At 45.4% G+C, this 25,284-nt stretch overlaps 1 protein-coding gene across 1 annotated transcript in view; it reads right to left on the bottom strand.

Annotated features, from left to right (window-relative positions):
- Window positions 1–25,284, bottom strand: part of SHC4 (SHC adaptor protein 4) — a 136,082-nt gene that overhangs the window by 47,124 nt on the left and 63,674 nt on the right. The window contains exons 4-5 of the mRNA XM_082254034.1: window positions 18,726–18,845; window positions 7,367–7,420 (exon numbers count right to left, since the gene is read on the bottom strand). Of these exons, the coding sequence (XP_082110160.1) occupies window positions 7,367–7,420; window positions 18,726–18,845 (174 nt within the window). The remainder of the gene's footprint in view (window positions 1–7,366; window positions 7,421–18,725; window positions 18,846–25,284) is intronic.

Below are 25,284 nucleotides of genomic sequence, written 5' to 3'. Positions count from 1 at the left end.
CAGGCAACAGCTGCAGCTTCACAGTGATGCTTTAGCCATAGAGGCGAGCATGTATGTGTGTCTTTTTTTTATTCTCCTTTAAATAGAAGCATCTTGTATGTTGTCCTTTGAGCTGGGAATGACTGGAATAAATGGATTTTTGTAAAATCTTACCGTAAAATCCTTTTCTCTTAAGCTCATTGACAGACGTAGTCCTCGTTGATTCAACACAACTCGGGTTATGCTGCCCTCTACAGGAGTAGGACTAGACAGGAAAGAAAACATTCTGGCCACACCTTAGGGGCAGTCCCAGAGGGTATATCCTCTCTCTCTCTCTGCTACAGCAAATCAGTTATGTCACAAAGCAGTGTTTAGAGAATTTAACCCAACCCAACTCAAAAACAGAGGGGCGGGTACTACGTCTGTCAATGAGCTTAAGAGAAAAGGATTTTACGGTAAGATTTTACAAAAATCCATTTTTCTCTATCGCTCATTGACAGACGTAGTCCTCGGTGATCTAGCACCTTCGGGACGTCCCAAAGCAGTACCACAAATGAGGGGTGGGAAAATGGAAATCAAATCCAATCTAGAAGGCCCAACCGGTACCAACTAGAAGTTTTCAATGCTCATGAATCAAAGATGAGACTCAACAGAAAATTCCAACAGAAAAAAACCCTCAAATTGCGGCCTGCAAAACCTTGCGGCCAAAAGAGGCATCCGCCGATGCCATCACATCAATCTTATAAAATTTTGTAAAGGTATGTACCGACGACCAGGTGGCCGCCTTACATACCTGGACCACTGACGCCTGATGGCGGAAGGCCCAGGAAGTACTGAGCGCTCGAGTGGAGTGCGCCTTAACAGGGAACGGAGGATTCCGACCCTTAATAGAATAAGCCTGTACCACCGTCTGTCTAATCCATTTGGAGATAGTCGCGGCAGATGCAGGCAACCCCTTTCTGGGGCCATCCGTGATCACAAAAAGTGAATCCGTCTTACGGAACGATTCCGTAGCCTTCAGGTATACCCTGATTGCCCGAACCACATCCAAGGAATGCAACGCATGTTCCCGATGATGATTGGGCTGAGGACACAAGGAAGGTAATACAATATCTTCATTCAGATGAAAGTCTGAAACCACCTTTGGAAGAAAGGATGGCTTAGGATGAAGAACTACCTTATCCCTATGAATCACTAAATATGGGGACTGGCATGACAATGCAGCCAGTTCTGACACCCTGCGTGCAGAAGTGATAGCCACCAAGAAGGCCACCTTCTGGGATAAAGTAAGCAAGGGAATCTCCCTGATGTTTTCAAAGGGAGGTTTCTGCAGAACCGACAAAACCAAATTAAGATCCCAGGGCGGTAAGGGCGCGCGCGGTGGAGCCAGGTGCCGCACTCCCTGGATGAAATTCCGCACCAAGGACTTAGTAGCCAAAGGCTTCTGAAAGAAGATTGCTAATGCTGAAACCTGACCCTTGATGGTGCTCAAGGCTAGTTTCTGCTCAACCCCCTTTTGCAGAAAGGCCAATATTCGGGTCACCGAATAGGTACGTGGAGGAAATCCTAAAGATTCGCACCACGCGATATACGTCTTCCATGTGCGATAATAGACCTTGCTGGAAGTCGCTTTCCTTGCCTTAATTAGCATAGGAATAACTGAAGCTGACAACCCTCTGTCCTTCAGTACCTGGGTCTCAATGGCCAGGCCATTAAACCCAGCGACTGTAAAGCACAATGGAAGATCGGTCCTTGAGACCGCAGACACTCCCTGAGAAGAAGTTCCCAAGGAGCGTTCGCGACCAGCATGTCCAAGTCGGCCAGACCGGCTTGACGAGGCCAGCCTAGAATTTCCAGGACAACTGGAGCTGACTGGATCCGAACCAGGCTGCCCTAGAGCTATCTGGCCCCGGCAATCCGACAAAGTCTGATCGTTCTCTGTTCCCACACATTTATCAGACACCTGATTCCTATCAGGAGTGGTGATCTCTCCTGGTTGAACATTAGGGACCGAAGTCACCTGGCTAGAGGTTCCTTGGTCTGTCTGTTCAACCGGATCCGATTCTTGTGGGGAACTGAGGCTAATCTTTGGAAAAGGTAAAGAAAATGATCTGTTCAGGGAACGGTAACAACCGCTCCCTGTAGTACTTAAATGTTGGAAGGGAAGAATCGCACCGGTAGCAGTGGTCGATGCTCGATCTAATGCTCTGAATACCGGTGAAGACGTCCCCCCACCCTCAAGCCGGGTGGGGGCGCACCTTCAGGCTGTGTAATCCTTTGCTACAGGTTTGGCTGAGTCGGTCTTTTGTTTGTCCGACCAGCCCTTCTTGAACCCTCCTAGAGGAGTTTTGCCCTTCCCGCTTGCTCCAGCAGAGCGAACGAACCCTTTATGGGCGGTAAAGAAAGGTCCCCGCTTGTTACGAGGTCCTTTAGCTTTAGCAGCCTGTGGCAAAAAAGTGCTTTTGCCCCCAGTGGCATCCTTAATGATCTCATCTAGGGTGGCCCCAAATAGGCGATTCCCCTGAAAGGGGAGATTCGCCAAGGTCTTTTTGGAACCTAGGTCCGCTGCCCAGCATTTTAACCACAGCACACGTCTGAGGATTACCGCTGACATAGATGCATGCCCTAATAGGGGGGTAGCATCCAAGGCTGCGTCACAGACAAACTGTAGTCCTTGTATAATCTGTTCCATCAAATCAGATGTTGCCTGGGGGATATCTTTCCCCTTCAGGTCCTGGCGCACCAATCTCGCCCATTCCGTTAATGTCTGAGCAACTAGACCAATGACAATTACTGGTCTAAAGGCTGACCCTATCAGGAAAAAGATAGTGCGGGACTCCGCTTCTACCTTCCGATCCACCGAATCCTTAAAGGACGAAGCTTCCTTCACTGGAATAACCGTGGCTTTATTCAGTCTGGAAATAGGTGGATCCACCATTTCTTAATGAGGGATTCCTCAAACGGATAGCGTCTAGCAATGCGCTTGGAAATAGTAAAGGTACGCTTAGAATGCTCCCATTCCTCTTTAATCTTATTACCAAAACACTTGGGTAAAAGGAAAAACCTTCACCGTCTTGGTGGGTTTGCTAGTACCAAAGGGAATCTCTATTTCATTTGCCTCTGCCGGTAAAACCTCAAGTCTTAAGGTTTCCCGAACCGCCACAACTAGTGCGTCCACCAATGCTTCTTCCTGAATTATGGCGGAAGCATGAACGTCCTCCTCACTGTCTGAGGGAACTTTACCTGAGACAACAGCCCCTGCAGAGGGACCAGCAGCTGCAATGACTATCTCAGAATCTGAAGTATCAGATGATATAGGGGTAGGCGGGGGTCGCTTTCTTGACCCCCGTTCCTAAAAGGCCGTCTCCACCCGAGCCACCAAAGACTCCAAAACTGCTGTAAATGCATCCATACTCTGTGCACTGGCGGGTCCCGCGGCCCCCTCGAGGGAAACAGGTGGGGGTACCTGTGTGGCAGGGTCCATGATAATTCCAGATACTACCCGGAAAAAATCAATTTGCCAAAAAATAAAACTTTTTTTTTTTTTTTTTTTTCAGACCCCCAGCGCCACAAAGCCCCTCAGTGTTACCTGCTTAGGGACCCCTACAGAGCGAGAGAGAGAGATAGACCCCAAGGCTCACCACTTGATGCTCAGAGTTTCAAATGCAACTTGTCTCAGCGCTGTCTAGAGCAGACAGGAAGTCTTTTGGCTGCCTTCCCGGGAAAAAAGGAGGCGGCTCCGCCCCTCTGTACGCCTTCCGGCGCCTCCCCTAGCTCCACGAGGTGTTTGGGTCACCTCAAACATGGCCGCCCCCATGCTGGAGACACGAGGCTACGCCAAAATGGCGGCCTCGTGCGATCTACCAGACAATGGCGGCGGCCTGTACCGAATAACGGCATGTTTGCGGGAGTCTCTCGGCCTCACAAACCTTCACCCTCATGGTGATCAGCGTGGCCGGCGGTACCGGACCCTGGCGGGCCGTATGCGGTCCGTGGCCATCGGGAGGCATCTGCTTAGCTGGAGGAATATGATCTGGAATGCAGTATACATGTATAGACATCGCCCTGTGGCTTCTGACAGGTAGGATACCTTATACTATCACAGTAATGTTCTAATACTGCCACTGACTACAATCATTTAAACATTTTTTGCAATTAGATTGTCAGCTCCCAAACCAAGCCTCCTGGTTTCTTGTTCACAAAAATCACACTCCAATAGGGGGATCTGTGACATGTATAGGATAGAGGGGAGACCCATCCTTACCATTACAGAGAGGGGCCCGCCTTCACCACAAGACCCGTCAGGGGGAAAGGGGGAACATACTACTCACCATACCGGAACCAGGCGGGCGCCAACTCCTGACAGTACCCCTCTCCACCGGGGTGGGAGGGCTGTCGACCAATACGGACGCCGTGACTCATGGTCATTGGCGTTTAAGCGAGACGTTCAACTCGCAGGGTCAGTCCCCGTCCAGTGGGACTATGTCGCGGCCGACCCAGCGCGGAGCTATGGCCTGCACGCGCTCGTAGGCTGAACTGGGGTGACCACTGGATCTCAACATCCAGCCCGTCGCCCAGTTCCAGCTTTCTTGCTTGAAGATCTCACAGGAACACTGGAGAAAAAAGCTGTCTAAAAATCTTTCCAAGAAAAAAATCCTGCCAGAACCGAAGATCCTAGCAAGGCATCTAGGTCCTTACTCCTAACTAGACAGAAAAAAACTGATTTGCTGTAGCAGAGAGAGAGAGGATATACCCTCTGGGACTGCCCCTAAGGTGTGGCCAGAATGTTTTCTTTCCTGTCTAGTCCTATTCCTGTAGAGGGCAGCATAACCCGAGTTGTGTTGAATCAACGAGGACTACGTCTGTCAATGAGCGACAGAGAAATTGTATTTATGATTGATGAATTTTGTTTAAAGTGGTTGTAAACCCTCACATATACCCAGTGAAGTGAACAGGCTCAGATGATACACAGAGATTAAACAAATCTCCCTACATATGTTTTACATGTATATCTGCTGTCTTCAGCATTCTATATTCTTTATAAAGTTGACATTGTGTTAGAAATGTTTCTTACTGTTTCAGGAGTGGGAGTGGAGTCTAGGCATACACTGGGTGTGAGCTTATTGGAGGAAAGGCACACCCCCCCTCCTCCACATCGGCATAGGAATGAAAAAACCTGCAGAGCTGTGCTGTGAATAGACACGCTCTCTGCTAATCTATCTCTAAGTCCCTTCCCCGACACAAATTTCTGGCTCCATTTATCTTCTTTGTCGGAGGGCTTGTCAAAATTTATCATGCTGATAACAGAGGAACAGAGCAGAAAAAAAAAGACATGGAACTTAGGGCTTTGGAGAGAGATAAGTAAACACTACAGATATATGTGCCCAGGTCAAATTTATTGAATGGGGTTTACATCCACTTTAATCTCTTGCTGACCACATAGCACATGTGTGTGGCAGCATAGAGATAGAGCTTTAACGCACACGTGCTGCATGTATACGTCCATAATGGCTGAGGTTTCTATACTGAGAGTGCACTCACTGCATGCTCCCAGCACAGCGACAAGGATGGCGGAACAGGCTCACGTCTATGTGAGTACTATGACAGCCAATCAGAGTGATCACATGATCGGGAAGTGCATCCTGCCACCTAACGTTAGGACCCAGTAAAAGGGCCACTGGGAGGGTCGGGAAGGAGATAAACTAGTCCAAATGTGCTCTGTAATACAAACACTTAAAGTGTTTGTTACCCCAACATTTCATATTCCTGATATGTACCTGCTGTACCATGTACTTGTATGAAAATGTATTCTGTACTCTTTGTATTGCTTCCTTTGTGTGAAATCTCAGGTGTTCCTGCCAGTCCCTCAGATTTCCTATAAAACAAACTGACCACACTAAGCAGGTGAACACTACATGGTCAGTTCTCTAGCTATGCTGAGAACTCAGCCTGCTCTCCTCCAATGATCAGACTTGTCCTGAAACCCCCTCCCCCACCTTACACAGCCATTTACTGGGAAGATCAGTGTGCTGTTGCTTCTCCTCCCCTAGCTTTTATGCAGCTGAGAACAGAGTATGTGATCTCTTTTAAGAAAAAATAGGTATTTTTAATGTTTTTTTTTTTTTTTTAATTTCTGTACACAAATGTTTTGCCTTTCATTTCTATTTTAAACTGAATGGGTTGTGTTACAAGATGATTGTTTACAATCACTTTAAATATAAAACAAAAGTTCGTACCTGCCGGATAAAGCCCCTTTCACATTATAAGACTGATCAGGTCCATCTGTCCGGTTTTCAGGTGGACCTGATTAGGAACCCCCAGTCTCCTCTATGGAGCGGAAGCTGTCAACGAACATGTGTCCATTGACACCCACTGGCATCCAATCCAATCCTATCTGCTAAAAACAGACAGATGGGGATCCGTTGGATGGCAGTAGGGTGTGAAAGGACAGGGGTTCCATTTATATCTTACCACCCATAGAGCAGAGCGGGCTCTGTCTGTGTCCACTCTGCATAAGCGGAGCAGACACAGACCAGCCATCCACCTGCTCAGCGGGGATCAGCAGACAGATTCTCCACTGAGCAGGCCAACGGAGCCCGCCCCGTGTGTAAGGGGCCTAATGGTTATGTATATGCTATCTATACAAGCACAAAGATATGTTTAACAGGTTATTATTTTAAACATGTGAAGAGGAAAATAAGTAAACTGCTATGTCATTGCTGATTTCCATCTGAAAATACTAGTTAGCTGGTTTTTATATTTATCTAAAGTTTAAATTCTTTCTGAGCTACTGACCTAAAACAAGTTTGCAACAGGAAAAGTCAGAAAGTTTGACTTGCTCATTTATTCCAAGCTATGTTAGTGACTCATAAGGCCCCTTTCACACTTGTGCGACTTGTCCTGCGATTTGGGACTGCAAAGTCGCATGGCAAGTTGTACTCCATGATTTCCAATGAGTATCGCTCATATCTGTGCGACTTTAAGTTGCAATGACTTTGAAGTAGTCCCTGCACTACTTTGGTCCGACTTTGCTGCGTTTTGAGGTTCATAGACATAGGAATTGCTTCAAGTCCAAAACCGTGGCAAAAAATTGCGGCAAAATCGCGTGACTTTAAGGTCACACAAGTGTGACCTAAAACCCTAAAGCCATTGGACCAGTGTGACAGCCAAGCAACTAGCATTTATGTCAGTAGCAGCAAAGGGAACCTGTCAGTAGAGAAATACAGCCGCTGTCATTCCTAACCTCCTGAAAATGCTGTTTGCCTGGTACAAAACAAGCTTGATAGCCACAGAACTAGCATTTTTAGATGAAAATCAGAGCCTGAAATGTCATCTGTAATCACAGGTTTTCAGTAAACCAGATGCAATAAATAAATTGTATACTTACAGGATCACCGCCAGAGGCAAATGATATTGACTGCATATGATGGTTAGCAACTATCTAAAAAACAAAAAATAACAATAGTAAAAATAAATTGCTAATTACAAATACATTTCATAAATTTTAAAGTAAAGGTATCTACAACTGCTTAAAGTGTATGGAAACTCTACATTTCTGTAACTATGAGACGATTGAGGGGGGATATGATATCAATGTACAAATACTGTACTGGCGACCCTAGCATAAGGAACAAACTATTCAGAGAAAGCAGATACAATAAGACACGTGGCCACTCACTAAAACTAGAGGAAAGGCGGTTTAACCTTAAAATACGCAGGGTGTTCTTCACTGTGAGAGCAGTAAGGATGTGGAATTCTCTTCCGCAAGCAGTCGTATCAGCAGGGAGCATTGATAGTTTCAAAAAACTACTAGATGGGCACCTTAAAGACCACAACATACAGGGGTATTCAATGTACGGTTAAAAGCAAACACACACACACATCATAGGTTGAACTGGATGGACGGATGTCTTTTTTCAACCTCACTATGTAACTATGTAACTATATGTAACTATGTAAATTTCTCTTCTTTGCTCCTTTTTGGTCTGTTAAATATACCATTGAATGTGTTTTATTCGATCTGTTTGATAAGTGCAAAAAAAAAAAATAGTTGTTCATCCAGCCGGAGATCTTGAGAGCTAAAAACGTCCTGTACTTTCTGCTTCTGCACTGTTATCAGTTAGCATTGTTCCCCGCTATCTCTATAGACTACAAAGTACAACCCCCTGTTATTGCAAAGAGAGGGAGGTGTTCTATAGTCCTAACACAACACTGCTCAGTAGGGTTGTCATTCTGGGACAGGAGGTGAGTTGATGGCAGGATTACCAGGTTAAAATAAAGCTAAAAGGTGTGAAAAAAATGAAGGCCTCTTGATCCCTTTGGGAAAAAGCGCCTTGACTGATGGGGCATGGCCAGGAGATGGGTGGAGGAAGGAGGGATTAGGTGGTCGCAGAGGATTGGTTAAGGGGGGATTTGGGCTGGGGCCTGAACTCAAAAGTCCTGCACAAGGGAATTCTGGGCCTTTTTTGATCACACGTGGATGCAAGAGCTGCCCACCCTCCCGCTCCTTTATGGATGGTCTGTCACAACTTTTGCTGTGGTTTTTTGACCTTGCCAGCACTTTAAAGTTGCTGTAACGGGATATGCCCTTGATTTGAAAAAGGAAACAGTCTGTCTTTCCAGCACTTATGGTAAGGACAGGCCCCCTTGGAATTTGACCAGTTAATGTTAAAGCGTGCTCACAGTACAACTGTGACTGGCACTGGTGAAACGTGTTTACGTGTTATGTGTTGGAAGTTAGATCAAGTTCATAGGCGTGCGCACAGGGTGTGCCTGGTGTGTCTGGTGTGCCTGGGCACACCCTAATCACCCATAGTTGCCAACTGTCTTAAATGATATGCACATTATCGGGACATATTTCATCCCTATACCTCCTCCCCCAGCAGTTTCAGGCACTCCCAGCTCTCAGGAGGACTGTGAAACATCACCAGGATGGACCCTGCCTCCTCCTTGCTTTCTTCTAGTATTGCAATTAGGTTTGAGTGGGTGGGTTGGGTATGTGCACGGCCCAGAGAACATATATTTATACACACACACGTGTTTGAGCTTTGGGGTGCACACCCCAATGCAAAAGGCTGCGCACACCTATGATCAAGTTGTGGCCTTGCCCTTTTCCAACCTAATGGTTGTAAGTGTGCAAGGGATGGTTGAGTATGTTGAAAGTGGCCTTTCCTGAGCAGATGCACCTTAGCGGTCAAGAAAACAATTGCAGCCACCACATCTATGGACCAGTAAGCTGCAATATTATGAATTTTGTTCCTGGGTTCAGATACACCTTAGGAGTCCTCGCCCTGATGCAAGCAGTGCGCTGACTCCTGGAAAAAGTTATGCATTAACCACTTCAGCCCCCGGAAGGTTTTACCCCATTCCTGACCAGGCCCTATTTTGCGATTTGGCACTGCGTTACTTTAACGGACAATCGCGTGGTCGTGCGACGCTGTACCCAAATAAAATTTACGTCCTTTTTTTCCCACAAATAGAGCTTTCTTTTGGTGGTATTTGATCACCTCTGCAATTTTTATTTTTTGCGCTATAAACAAAAAAATAGCGACAATTGTGAAAAAAACAATATTTTTCACATTCTGCTATAGGGCATTCCCAAAAAAAAAAATTTAAAAATCAAAATTTGTTCACATTTTAGGCAAATTTGTTTTCTGCTACATATTTTTGGTAAAAAAAATCGCAATAATCGTTATTTTGATTGGTTTGCACAAAAGTTATCGCGTCTACTAACTACGTGAAAGATTTATGTCATTTTAATTGTTTTTTTTTTTAGTGGGACTGCGACATTGCGGCGGACAGATTGGAACCCTAACTGACATTTTTTTACATTTTTGGGGGTACCAGTGACATTACTAAAGTAATCAGAGCTAAAAATATGCACTGTTACTGTAATAATGCCATTGGCAGGGAAGGGGTTAACCCTGTGGGTGATCAAAGGGGTTAATGTATGCCTATGTGCTTACTGTGTGGGGGATGGGTTCTGTGACAGGCACAGACAGATCGCAGTTTCAGCTTAGCTGAAACTGCTGATCTGTCCCTGACTGTCTCACAGAAGATCCGCCTGCTTTGTTTACATAAGCAGGCGGGTCTTCTCTCCATTTCCCAGACGATTGCCGGAGGAAGGCGGCAATCACCGCCTCTCCTCCCGCGGCCCGCCTCCTGTGTCTAAACGCGTGCCACCGGAATCACATGCACTCCAATCACGTAGTACTACTGTTTGTGACTGGACGCAGGGGAGCCACACTGCCGCGGTCGCCAAGCGGTTAATAGACAGGAATAAACATATAATATTTACTAGTTTTAACCTTTTTTTTTAATATTTCTTCAGTTACTTCCTAGTTTCCAGGCCCAGGCAAATAAGGTCATACATCCCAGGAGTTTTCAGGAGGAGTTTTCTCAGCTAAGCACACCCCCCCTGCCTGCATGCATGAGCTAAGGGCAGATGGATTCCAGGAAGGAAAGGCTACATGAATCATATGCCTTTACTCAAGATGACTATGGCCCAACATGTTAGAATGTTAAAAATGAATTAGACAGTGTTTTTTTTGTTTGTAGTGCACAGATGCAGTGTAGTTCTGCTTTCAGCTCTGACTTTCTTCATCGACATTAGTACAACTCAGCTATTTCCTACACCGATGAAGCATTAAAATGATACTAAAGCATTTTTTTTAAATAAATATGTCATACTTACCAGCTCTGTGCAAAGGTTTTGCACAGAGTAGTCCCGATTCTCCTCTTTTTAGGTTTCACGCTGGTGCTCTGGACTCCTCCCCACTGCCGCTTGCTCTAGGGGCACTCGTGTGTGCTCACTCCTGAGCCCGGCTCTGGAGCTTAGCTCAGCCCCCTGCTCCCTCCTCACTGGCTGGAGCCAATGGCTGCCTCTGCTGTGTCTGAGCCAATGAGGAGGGAGAGATCAACTGCTCTCATGCACATCGCTGGATCGAGATCGTCTTCAGGTAGGCATTAAAGGCATTCAGCCTTTAGAACAACTTTAAAACTGGGGTAGGGTGTTATAATGGGTGTTTTTCTTTATAGAGAAGGTTCTAAGGTGAAGAATGAGGAGAATCATGTGCAAAAGATATAAGGCTATTCATATTCTAAAACCATGTTTGCACTTCCTTCAATAAACTTTTTCTAATTTATTCCTAAATATTTCCATCTTATATTGATGAAGATCTGTAGCTTTGGGCTGATGTTGCAACATCGTGGAATATTTATGTCCATTGATAGCCTAAAGTCATTAAAGGTCTATCAGTCAAGATACTGAAACAATCCCTCCTCTGTGCTAATAGTATAAAGGGAACAAGTCTGCAGTCTGTCTGTCTGGATAACCATGTGATGAAAAATCATTTAGGTCAAACTCCATGCTATGTCTTCTTGTTGCCCACTGTTTATTGAGGTAATACACAAACATCTCATTTCTAACAACATTGGAAAACACAAATAAGGCCAGAATAAGGAGGAAAAACTACAGACATAAGTAAGTCTGCTGTAAGATTTGGGCAATGGCTTGCCATTAGACTGTTATGTATGTATCATGTCTTGCAAACCTGAAGGATTTTGCTACATGCTCAGAGTTATATGTTTATAGATCTATTAGCAATAACCTAGGGCAGCCTTTTTCAACCAGGGTGCCCTGGCCCTGGGGTGCCTTCAGGTTTCTTCAGGTGTCCCCTAGTAAAATGCCAAAAAATTGCCCCAAAACTGTATACAAGCCAACAAGTGGATGAAGCCTGCATTATAGTTACACAAAGCCACAGGTTTTCATTGTGCACCATTACAAATTTCCAACTACCAGCATCCTAACAAACAATGATATCAGTTGATAAGGAGGGAGTCAGGTGCCTGCACAGCATCCATGTTTGACCCTCTCCTGACACCCCCCTTCCTCCCCCATCAGCACTGGGGTCACATTAGCTGAGTAAAGGGTTCCATTGTGCAAAGATGTATTTGCTTTGGAAGAATAAATCATCTCAAATGTTGGGTGTCCAACCTGTATGGATGTTGCTGCATTGTGTAAAACTTTTAGTTTGGTTTTCTTACATTTTAGAATGGGGTACCTCTGGATTGTGCATAATTTTAAAGGTACCTTGATTGAAAAAAGGTTGAGGAACACTGATCTATAGTGATGGTGGATCATGACCAATCCAATTTACTGCAATACTGTATGTATTAAAACTATATGTCTTTATACTGTAAAGCAGCCCTTATCAACATTTTACTGCAGATGAACCCTTTAAATAGTTTTCAGGGAATGCTTGCACAAAACCTATTAACTGGCAGCCAGTGGGAAAATGTCCTCCTTACATTGATGGTCAGAATGTCACCCTTACAGACAGCTAAAAAGATCATTGGGTTCATACACCTGGCTCTGCCCAGTGGCAATGACCCCAGAACTATGCAGGCACCATCAAATGGGAGGTCTGTCTGCCACAGCTTGAGGAACCCATAACAACCTCTGGAGGAACCATGGGGTTCCAATGGAAAACTACTTGAGAATGGTTTCCTCAAAGTGTAAGTTCACCTTCATGAAAATTTTGTATGGCCTGGAAAAAACACTATCAAGCTAAGTTGGAGCTGGGAGAGGGCAACTGTGTACAGTTCAAAAGGTAGGTTCTAGGGGGCGTATTATTGTGATTACCTAGTTGGGACGGGAGACCCGGGCGAGCCGCGGGAGGGGGGACGTCCCCTCCCGCTCCTTGTAATGACAGCCGAGCGGCTTCTCAGCCGCATCGGTTGTCATTACAAGACAGCCGACCCCCGGCTATGGACGCCGGTACTGGGGTGATGCTTCTAGCTGCAGGCATCACACCGGTACAGCACTTTCCCAAAATATCGGCAATATCAGTAACCCCAGGGGCCGATTCCGATATATCGGGGAAAGTGCATATCGGCCCCCCATATATCGGTGTTGCCAATAATTGGTCGATCCCTAGCTGTAAGTAATGTTTATATGTTTTTTTCCCCCTTTTTTCCTTCCTTTTTTTTGTCACTGAAAATTGGACAGAACGTAAAATTCTCTACAGAACAAGAAACAATGAAAACCTTGGCTGAGGGGCTCCAGGGGGCTTATTTAATTCAGAGGAACCTGGCTTTTCATTTTCCTCAGTGGATGGTAAAACCTGGTTAAGGACCTGGAGATTTCGTAGAGATTTGGGAAGGATGAAATTTCCAAACCTGGGTTCTGGTTTTCAGAGCCACCAGCACACTGGGCTTTTAAGGGACCTGACTAGAGTTTCGGTCTCCACCCAGCAGACCAAAGAGGTCTCTCTCCAGTCAGGAGGGCTCCACCTAAAAGGAAGGTGGGAGCCAAAGCAGCAAGGGGCTGCTAAGTATATGGACCAAGCATTTGTGAGAGGTTGACCTGTAGGAGACAGACAAGGGCCTGAAGAGTAAGGCCAGAGCCTCAGTGATGTATGTGTAAGCCAGGAGGATAATGATCCATTGTTTTATAAACCCCTGCGAGGAAAATACATTGCTTTTGTTTTATGAACTTTCTTTTAATCTCTTGACCTCTGAAAGATTTACCCCCCCTTCACAACCAGGCCATTTTTTGCATTACTGCACTACGTTCATTTTAACTGACAAGTGCAACACTGTACCCACATAAAATGTATGTCCTTTTTCCCACAAATAGAGCTTTCCTTTGGTGGTATTTGATCACCTCTGCATTTTTTTTATTTTTTTGCGCTTTAAACAAAAAAAAAGCCAACAATTTTGAAAAAAAAAGTAAAAAAAATTAACTTTCTGCTATAAAACATATCCAATAAAAAAAAAATAAAAAAGAAAATCAAATTTTCTTTAAAATTTAGGCCAATATGTATTTTGCTACATATTTTTGGGGAAAAAATCCCAATAAGTGTACAGTATATTGATTGGTTTGCCCAAACATTTTAGCATTTACAAACTAAGGGATATTTTTATTTTGTTTTATTTTATTTATTACTAGTAATGGCGGCGATCAGAAACATCTAGGCTGATCAAACGCTTAAATGTCTCGCCATAAATTGCATTCTGAATGCAATTTATGGTGAGACAATCCACCACCAAACTGCAGCAGGGTGGATGGATAAGTGTGACTATTGGGGAATTGTGGTGTTCTTATACAGAGCTATATGTATATGTCTAATGTCTGTTAAAAATCTTTTATCTGTAAGGTTTTAATGAATACTTTTCCTGCACAATAAAATCGCACTATATGTGCTTTTAAAGTTCCTTTTCAAGTCCTCTATCTAGTCAGGGCCGGCCTTTGGGGTGTGCGAGCCGTGCGGCCGTTCAGGGCGCCATGGGCAACAAGGGCGCCGTGCGGCCATCACAGCTCGCAGAAGATCAGGTGATTCAGGCTGCACAGCGGGAGGTGAGCGGCGACCGCGGCCTGGACAGGGTCAACACAGGCCGCGGCCGCCGCTTACCTCCAGCTGTGCGGCTGTGCCTTGGTCACCCGTACTGACGCAGTGAGGCGAGCTGTGTATCACACACAGCTCAGCCTCCGCTCCGATCCTTCCACTCTGACGATCTCTCCTCCCTCCCTGCACTGTCGCCAGAGGAGAGATCGTCAGCTCCTCCTCGCCCCGCCCCTTCTCCTCCTCCCGCCCACACTCCCGGGGATGTGTGGCCGGGAAGTTTAAAGAAAAAAAAAGCTGCAGAGAGCGGAAGGTAAGTGAGGACTCTCTCCTTTAAAAAATGTAAGGGGGGGGCTTTTTGTGGGGAGCTCTGTGTGAGGGGGGGTCTGTGATGTAAGGGGGGGGGGCTCTCTGATGTGGGGGGCTCCATGGGGGGGGTCTGATGTAAGGGGGCTTTGTGTGGGGGGTCTGTGATGTAAGGGGGGGCTCTCTGATGTGGGGGGCTCCATGGAGGGGGTCTGATGTAAGGGGGCTTTGTGTGGGGGTCTGTGATGTAAGGGGGGCTCTCTGATGTGGGGGACTCTGTGTGGGGGGGGCTCTGATGTAAGGGGGCTTTGTGTGGGGGGTCTGTGATGTAAGGGGGGCTTTGTGTGGGGGGGTCTGTGATGTAAGGGGGGCTCTCTGATGTGGGGGGCTCTGTGTGTGGGGTGGCTCTGATGTAAGGGGGCTTTGTGTGGGGGGTCTGTGATGTAAGGGGGGCTTTGTGTGGGGGGGTCTGTGATGTAAGGGGGGCTCTCTGATGTGGGGGTCTGTGATGTAAGGGGGCTTTGTGTGGGGGTCTGTGATGTAAGGGGGGCTCTCTGATGTGGGGGGCTCTGTGTGGGGGGCTCTGATGTAAGGGGGCTTTGTGTGGGGGGTCTGTGATGTAAGGGGGGCTTTGTGTGGGGGGTCTGTGATGTGGGGGGCTTGTTATATTCTCCGTGTTGTGAGAGACACAGGACTCTGGTCTGGAACAACGGGTGTTTATTCAGTACTCTCTGTACACTCCAACATGCATTACAGGACAGCTCTGCATATCAATACATCTCTACATGTGTCTCCAAATGACCACTCTGCCCCTTGACCCTTGTCATCACTCCTGGGTGGAGCCAGCCTTAAAGTGACAGTACATGTGAAACCCTTCAGGTATAACACCTTCCATCCATCCCTAAAAAAACAACAAAAAAAAAAAACACAACAAAACGAGAACAGGCATAAAACAGTAACTAATAATTGTCCAATACAGTCCTCAAACTCAGGAGATTTACATGGCTTCTTCCGCGTCCAGATGTGAGAACAACTTCCAGGGACGCTACGGGGAGAACATGGCAGCGGATCACTTTCGGTGGGCCCGTCGAAAGTCTTGTAACCGCTCTTGCATTTGAAACCGGTCAGGAGGGCGACAGTGTCGTTGAGGACGGACACCCAGGGCCTCGGGGCCGGAGGAAGCAGGGCTGGCCGGAATGGACACCGGCGGGGCCAAGAGGGGATCCCCTATCTCAGAGGGTGAACAGACCTCTGGACCAGGGCTGGAGGGCTCTGTTGGAGCTGAGTTCAAAAGTTCAGAGTCTCCCCAAGCATCAGTCTCAATGCCTCCTGATCCGGTAGGAGCAGATCCTTGAGACACTGGAGGTGCAGCCGATGTCAGGGAGTCGGGCAGCTGAGAACGAGGACGCAATTGGTCCGCATGCCTTCTGCAAATGGAACCATCTTCCAGGCAGACCCAATACATTTTGGGTCCCAAAGTCTCTGCGACTATAGCAGGAAGCCAACGAGTGTTGGAAGCGCCATAGGATCGAGCCCATACCTTTTGCTGGGCTGTAAACCGGGGAATCTCGTCGTGTTCGACCCTCTTGTCTTGGGACTGCCGTACATGTTCCTGGACCGTTTGAGGGCGGAGCATATCCAAAACAGTCCATGGCTGCCGACCCAAAAGAAGTTCAGCTGGAGTTTTCCCAGTAGTTGCATGTGGTGTGGTTCTGTAAGCAGAAAGGAAGGAGTCCAGCTGCTGGGGTGACAGGGACTGTTGTTTACTTGTAGCCACAGTAGCTTTGAAATAGCGTTTGAAGGTCTGTACAAACCTTTCTGCTTCACCATTTGTAGCCGGGTGGTAAGGTGCGGTCAACTTGTGTTTGATGTTGTGGGCAGTCAGGAAACTCTGAAACTCCTGGCTTGTGAATTGTGCACCGTTGTCTGTGAAAATTTCTCTGGGGTATCCAAACGTAGCAGCGAGATGTAACAGTATGGAAATCGTCGCCTTAATCGTTGGCTGGGTAACAGGAATGACCTCAGGCCACTTTGAATGGGCATCAATAATGATCAAAAGGTGTGTCCTCTGATCGGGCCTGCAAAGTCCAAGTGTAGGTGAAACCAGGGGACCATGGGCCAAGTCCAGGGCTGGACGCACCCTCGAGGAGGGTCTCTTGCAGTTTGTGCACATCCAGCACACGCATTCACATATGTCGTGATATCGGAGTCGAGGTTCGGCCACCACACATAGCCTCGGGCCTTTTGTTTCATACGTGTGCCCCCGGGATGACCAGTATGTAGCAAGTCCAGAATGTGTCTCCGGAGGGTCTGTGGAACGATCACTCGGTCACCCCATAAAACACAGTTGCCAGCCACAGTTAATTCCAGACGCCTACGGAAGTAAGGTTCATAATCCTGTGTGACAGTTGCAGGCCAACCGTACCGTACCCAGGAGAGTATTGTCTGAAGGAAGGTATCCTTGGCTGTATGGGCAGGGCTCCACGGGGGGTCTGATGTAAGGGGGCTTTGTGTGGGGGGTTTGTGATGTAAGGGGGGCTCTCTGATGTGGGGGGCTCTGTGTGGGGGGGCTCTCTGATGTAAGGGGGCTTTGTGTGGGGGGGTCTGTGATGTAAGGGGGGCTTTGTGTGGGGGGTCTCTGATGTGAGGGGGGCTTTGTGTGTGTAGGGAAGCTTTGTGTGTGGGGTCTCTGATGTGAGGGGGGCTCTGTGTGTGGGGTTTCTGATGTGAGGGGGGCTCTGTGTGTGGGGTCTCTGATGTGAGGGGGACTTTGTGTGTGTAGGGGGGCTTTGTGTGGGGGGTCTCTGATGTGAGGGGGGCTCTGTGTGGGGGGGTCTCTGATGTTAGGGGGGCTTTGTGTGTGTAGGGGGGCTTTGTGTGGGGGGTCTCTGATGTGAGGGGGGCTCTGTGTGGGGGGTCTCTGATGTAAGGGGGGCTTTGTATGGGGGTCTCTGATGTAAGGGGGGCTTTGTATGGGGGGTCTCTGATGTAAGGGGGCTCTGTGTGTGGGGTCTCTGATGTGAGGGGGGCTTTGTGTGGGGGGTCTCTGATGTAAGGGGGGCTAAGTTATTAGTGATCATAAAAAAGAAAAGTCAAATAAAGTGCAAAAAAGGTGCAAGAAAATGCGCGCGGTGGGGGGCGCCACAGGATTAGCTTGCACAGGGCGCCTGAACACCTAAGGCCGGCCCTGTATCTAGTTTGTTAGAAATCATTTTTGTAGAAACATAGCTTTTTAGTATGTGGTACCGGACAGAAAACTGTCCTTTATAGGGCTGACTTTGTCACCTTCTCCCAACAAAAATTTTTCCCTGCAGCACATACTTATGCTGGCCTGCCGAAAAATCGTTCGAAAATCTGTCATTTGGTCCGATCGTTCGTTTTTCGTCCAGTTAATGGACACAAATAGAAAATAGTTTTCAACTTTTCAGAGCCGAAAAATCGAAGGAACAGTTTTGAAAATCTGCCGGCCGAACGATAAACGAACGATAAATTGAAAGGTTAATGTGTTTCTTGGCCGACCTGTTCGCACTAGGTATATGTAACAAACTGAATTCATTTATGTCCATTGAACGATTTATCTTTCGAAATTCGGTCATTACATGATGGCACGATCGTCTGCTCTCACAGCTGAGTTTTCATTTTTCAAAAATGAGTTTGTCCGATATTTCGGCTAGTGTATGATCAGCATTACTGTATTCCCCTTTTACTCTGTTCAGCTGCCAGGAGCAAATGAAAATGCTGTGTAAGATACGAGTAACCAGTCATAGTTTATACAGGAGTGCGCCAAATGCTCCTCCTTAGAAGTACCAAGTATTTCCTTCAATTTCCAGTGCTGCAGGGAAGCAAAGTAAAGATAAGAATATGCTGGGGAGGGGTGAAGGATTCAAGTACATTTGTTGATTTCCTCTAAACGGGATTGAAATCTGAGTTTAGATCTGGTTTATTGAAAGCATCAATCCAATTAATAGTAGGCATGTAATTAAAAAAGTTATACAGAGCTACTGCAGTCCCATGTAATATATAGTATATGGAACATATATTATATTTTGTATATTTTACTGCATAGGTCTCTGGGTTGTCTTCCCTTGAACACACCTGCTGAGTGTCAATATCTGTCAGGGTAAGGCTGTTTGTGGAGATGGTCAACTTGACATCGATCCCTGAAAACTGGAGGTTGCTCTTCCCCAGAACAGACGACAGAAATTTCAGAGGAGGCTAAAGGAAGAGAAAAAATGATCAGTTATTTTCTCAAAGCTTCTAACAATACCCTTTATATGAATTCCATGAACTGTTACAAATATCCACTGTCTAAATGGGATGTCTGGATGGATGAATCATAATAGACAAACCATGATAACCTTCAAATGGCCACTTTGACCAAAACCTGCATCCGACTGGTTGCTAAATATAAATCACTGATATACAAAAGTAGCTAAAATAATATGCTGGTACATCCATTCTATAACTGAGCAGATTCCATCAATAATGCCGTATTCCCTGCGGAATATTTCATTCTAACAGAGGCGTAGTACTTTATAACAGGACAAAGGTGATATGTTTATTAAGCCATATAAAAATATTTATTCCCAACATTATTTTAAAAAGCGTCTTTAGGAATTGTCTTTCTGTGCCAAAATCATCAGCACAATTCACACTTTCACTTTCCAACTGACATTTGTCATTGAAGGTTTGAAGTAGTTGTTGTGAGGAAATAAAGAAAGTTTTATTGACAAACAATTTTGCATATCAAGTTTGTTGTTGTGATCTATGGGTTATTAGTGAAAACTCCAGGCACCTTTTAAGGACTAGTGGAGCCATTTTAAACCAGGGTTCCTTGGGATCCCCCTGAGGTTGCTAGGGGTTCATTGAACTGTGGCCAATTAACCTCCTATGTGAGGATGCCTGCATAAATCTGGGTCCAATGCCACTTGACAGAGCCAATGGCATGACAGTGATGCTCTTCTACACTGCCTATAAGGGTGGCATTCTGACTACCACTATAAGGGGGGCCTTCTTCCCACTGACTACCAATATAAGAGGCATTCTTCCCACTGACTACCAATATAAGAGGCATTCTTCCCACTGACTACCAATATAAGAGCCATTCTTCCCACTGCCTACCAATATAAGAGGCATTCTTCCCACTGTCTACCAATATAAGAGGCATTTTTCCCACTGTCTACCAATATAAGAGGCATTCTTCCCACTGTCTACCAATATAAGAGGCATTCTTCCCACTGACTACCAATATAAGAGGCATTCTTCCCACTGTCTACCAATATAAGAGCCATTCTTCCCACTGTCTACCAATATAAGAGCCATTCTTCCCACTGACTACCAATATAAGAGGCATTCTTCCTACTGTCTACCAATATAAGAGGCATTCTTCCCACTGTCTACCAATATAAGAGGCATTCTTCCCACTGTCTACCAATATAAGAAGCATTCTTCCCACTGACTACCAAAATAAGAGGCATTCTTCCCACTGTCTACCAATATAAGAGGCATTCTTCCCACTGTCTACCAATATAAGAGGCATTCTTCCCACTGTCTACCAATATAAGAGGCATTCTTCCCACTGACTACCAATATAAGAGCCATTCTTCCCACTGACTACCAATATAGGAGGCATTCTTCCTACTGTCTACCAATATAAGAGGCATTCTTCCCACTGTCTACCAATATAAGAGGCATTCTTCCCACTGTCTACCAATATAAGAAGCATTCTTCCCACTGACTACCAATATAAGAGGCATTCTTCCCACTGTCTACCAATATAAGAAGCATTCTTCCCACTGACTACCAATATAAGAGCCATTCTTCCCACTGACTACCAATATAAGAGCCATTCTTCCCACTGACTACCAATATAAGAGGCATTCTTCCCACTGACTACCAATATAAGAGGCATTCTTCCCACTGACTACCAATATAAGAGGCATTCTTCCCACTGTCTACCAATATAAGAGGCATTCTTCCCACTGACTACCAATATAAGAGGCATTCTTCCCACTGTCTACCAATATAAGAAGCATTCTTCCCACTGACTACCAATATAAGAGGCATTCTTCCCACTGACTACCAATATAAGAGCCATTCTTCCCACTGACTACCAATATAAGAGGCATTCTTCCCACTGACTACCAATATAAGAGCCATTCTTCCCACTGACTACCAATATAAGAGGCATTCTTCCCACTGTCTACCAATATAAGAGGCATTCTTCCCACTGTCTACCAATATAAGAAGCATTCTTCCCACTGACTACCAATATAAGAGGCATTCTTCCCACTGTCTACCAATATAAGAGGCATTCTTCCCACTGTCTACCAATATAAGAGGCATTCTTCCCACTGACTACCAATATAAGAGCCATTCTTCCCACTGACTACCAATATAAGAGGCATTCTTCCTACTGTCTACCAATATAAGAGGCATTCTTCCCACTGTCTACCAATATAAGAAGCATTCTTCCCACTGACTACCAATATAAGAGGCATTCTTCCCACTGTCTACCAATATAAGAAGCATTCTTCCCACTGACTACCAATATAAGAGCCATTCTTCCCACTGACTACCAATATAAGAGGCATTCTTCCCACTGACTACCAATATAAGAGCCATTCTTCCCACTGACTACCAATATAAGAGGCATTCTTCCCACTGACTACCAATATAAGAGGCATTCTTCCCACTGTCTACCAATATAAGAGGCATTCTTCCCACTGACTACCAATATAAGAGCCATTCTTCCTAATGACTTCCATTAAATTAATTTTTAACAGGGGTTACCCTAACCTAAAAAATATTTTAGGTGTTCCCCTGATGTAAAATGTTTGAGGAAGGTTGGATTAGTGCTTTTAAGTAGGGTTTATTGCAAAGAAAGCCTGTTTGAGCTAGGCAATGAGAGCTAGTACAATAGCTAGTAGCATCATACCGAACTCAAACTACAGTCCAAGGATATCACCCTAGCACCCCCATTAATTAAAGCTGATCCCCCAGTAATTCAACCACTTTCTAAAGTGTGCTGGCTTAATAAGGGTTAAGTCCAATGAGGTGCATGCCACCTCATGGAACTAACTCTTTAGGTTACAATTTACATTTTTACTGAGTGCTGGGAGTACGACTACACTATATTACCAAAAGTATTGTGACACCTGCCTTTACACGCCTATGAACTTTAATGGCATCCCAGTCTTAGTCCATAGGGTTCAATATTGAGTTGGCCCACCCTTTACAGCTATAACAGCTTCAACTCTTCTGGGAAGGCTGTCCACAAGGTTTCGGAGTGTGTGTCCTTTCAGGTTAAGGTCAGGACTCTGTGCAGGCCAGTCAAGTTCCTCCACCCCAAACTCTCTCATCCATGTCTTTATGGGCCTTGCTTTGTGCAGGTATCCCAATATTTTTGGTAATATAGTGTATCTCTATACTTCCAGTGCTCCAATGCTGGACTTTAGAGTCTCAGCTTCTGCAGCTGCAGAGTCATGTTTTTAGCTGCTCTGCCTGCCCCTACTCTCCTCTTGGTCAATCATAGAAAGCTTTGTATCATGCGAATTCAATCACAAAATACAAATCCATTTGTGAATGGACAGCAGAGGTAAAGGGTGGACAGAGCAGCTGCTGTGTGAGAAAGCAGAATCGCGTCTGGAGTATAGTAGTAGCTGTACTCTTGTTGCTCAGTAGAACTGTCAATTGTAAATTAACCACTTCAATACAGGACACTTTCACCCCCTTCCTGCCCAGGCCAATTTTCAGCTTTTAGCGCTGTTGCAATTTGAATGACAGGTGCGCGGTAATGCAACACTGTACCTACACCAAATTTATGTCATTTTTTTCCCCACAAATAGAGCTTTCTTTTGGTGTTATTTGATCACTGCAAGGTTTTTTTTTTTTTGCTAAACAAATAAAAAAAGACCGAAAAGTTTGAAAAAATAAAAGTTTTTTTGTTTATGTTATAACATTTTGTAAATAAATACTTTTTTTCCTGCACTGATGAGCACTGATGAGGCCGCACTGACAGGCACTGATGAGGAGGCACTGATGGGGTGGCACTGATAATGGGGCACTAATATGCAGCAGTGATGGGCACTGATAGGCAGCACCGATGGGCATTGATATGTGGCACTGATATGCAGCATTGGTGGGCACTGATAGGCGGCACTGATAAGCACTGATAGGTGGCACTGATGGGCATAGGTGAGCAGTACCGATAGATGGCAATGATGGGCACTGGTGGGTAGGACAGATAGATGGCAATGATGGGCAGCACTGATGAGGAGGGCACTGGCAGGCTCCCTGAGCACTGATTGGCATCCCTGGTGGCATGGGTGGGCATCCCTGGTGGCCATGGGTGGGCACCCCTTGTAGCCTTAGGTGGGCAATCCCTGGTGGCTCTAGTGGCATCCCCCAAGGGTCTGCACTGGTAATCAATGCTCTGATTACCAGCACAGACCCCCCCCCCCCTGTCAGGAGAGCCGCCGGTCGGCTCTCCTCTACTCATGCCCGTCAGGCACGATCTGAGGAAAGCCGTTCAACGGCACTTCCTATTTACTATGTGACCAGCTGTGATTGGACACAGCTGATCACATGGTAAAGAGCCTACGTCATAGGCTCTTTACCAGGATTGGAGATGCGGTGAGTCAAAGTGACATACCGCACCACTGATCGCCGCTTCTGTGGTCTATCGTGCTGGATGTCATATGACGGCCAGTCAGGATAGTGCAACCACTTTGCTGCTGTCATTTTGCTATATGGCGGGCGGCAAGTGGTTAAATAGATAAGTCCAGGAGGTGGATTGCTCCTTGTTCGATTTAACCCATAGTAAGCCAGCACATTTTAGAAAGTGGCTGAATTTCTGGAGTTGATCTTTAACAGTTAATTTATGGCAGGAGGAAGACATGCTAAAGTATGTATTGTAAAAATAATATTTTCTTACATCAAGTGCTAAAATCAACTGCCACACTGCTCTTCAAAGGTCACCTGTCATTGTGTTACATACTTTAACAGTTCAAAAGGGGGTTGCCTGTGTTGGGTACTAATGATGGTGCCACATCCCAATTTGAATCACAAGAAGAGAATTCCCCTATTGGTGGGACTTTTTAGGCACTCACATATGCACAAAATTTTGTGCATATGTGAGTGCCTAAAAAGTCCCACCAATAGGGGAATTCTCTTCTTGTCATACTTTAACAGTACACAGCTCCTAATGCTGCATAGTTATCACTGCATGTATACAAAGGAAGCTGGGTTCTATGAGTTGCCCTTGTGCAACTTCTAGTCCAAACACAAGAAAAAATGGGGCAATGGATTCAGATTTTCTAAGGGTCACTGAAATGGCCTCTGGGCATACTGGCTCCGATTCAGCAATAAAAAAAAAAAAAAAACAACATTCCCCCATCCACACTAGCGAGGTGGATGAAGAAATGGGTCCTGTACCCAGTGGTAGCCCTGCTGCTTAGTGAGCAGAGGTGGCATTAGGAGAACATTTTATCCATAAATGCCAAGCATTTTATGATTGGACAAGGTAGAGAGGTGGGACAGTGACATCTTGATCTCCTCTTTGTCCAATCAAATAGCATTTTGCTTTGAGAAAAGGCTTTGCTTTGAAAAGTGCCCATGCTAAGCGAACAACCTCCGGTGGACTGCCTCCAGGAGGTCGGGGCTTGGCATGGGACCCAGAAGTCAGCAGCAATCACTGTAATAGCTGTGCCTAATACCGTGATTTCCAGCTTCCAGAGGGATCTTCCAGGGATGGCACATGCATGCAAAAATAGACATACTTAGAAATCAGTTTAAAGAATGAAATGGCTGACAGAATTGCTATAAGGAAAAAGTAATAATGTATAGTTACCCATTAAATTTAAAGGGTTTAAAACTCAGAGCAAGCAAATCAGGCAGATGCTATATGATCCCAATACATATGCTAAGTAAATTGTAAGCAAAATATGAAAAATATATCTATATACAATAAAGCTTCTTCAATATTTATGTATATTACACCGAATTTTACCACTATTTGATGGCGGAGTTCTAATTACACATTTTGCATATTAAACCTGTTCTGTGATATAAAGGCATTCCAGGTTTTATATTCTCCCATAAGGCTGCCTGTTTCCTACCTGCTACAGAAACTGGTGCCTGCTTGGATTATGAAACCAGACATATTTTCTCGGATGGTGAATTATATGGTAATTTGTTAATTGTAAGACTACGTATTTCCCTATACAATTTCTTCCATCACTCAAGTCATACAGAGGATAATTTCACTAAAATCACATGAAACTAAAGAGCTTTTGAATCCCACTGACAAATCACATGATTTAATTATTAAGTTATCCTGTCATTTTTTGCTGGAAATAGGAAAACTTGAAAGTTGACCCCTAAAGGCTCTGCTTTTACTAGAATCTCAAGCATAAAAGTAGGATTTCCATACTTTTGCAAGTACTTTAGATCTGTGCAATGCTTTCTCTAGTTTATGGAGACATTGTTATAGCAGCTATTACAGTATAAAATAACATAGACCCTAGAGAATGAAACCCAAAGGTGACCTGTTATCTGGCACTAACACTTTGCAGAAGTCCTGGCTCAGGCTAACCAGGAACGCTACCTTCATGCACTGTATGTTTTCCTTGCATTTGTGTCGGTTACCTTTAGG

This window comes from Pelophylax lessonae, assembly GCF_965119305.1.
Source record: "Pelophylax lessonae genome assembly, chromosome: 4".
Lineage (NCBI taxonomy): Eukaryota > Metazoa > Chordata > Amphibia > Anura > Ranidae > Pelophylax > Pelophylax lessonae.
Note: the sequence above shows the minus strand (reverse complement) of the source record. Positions and strands in the feature narration are given on the sequence as shown.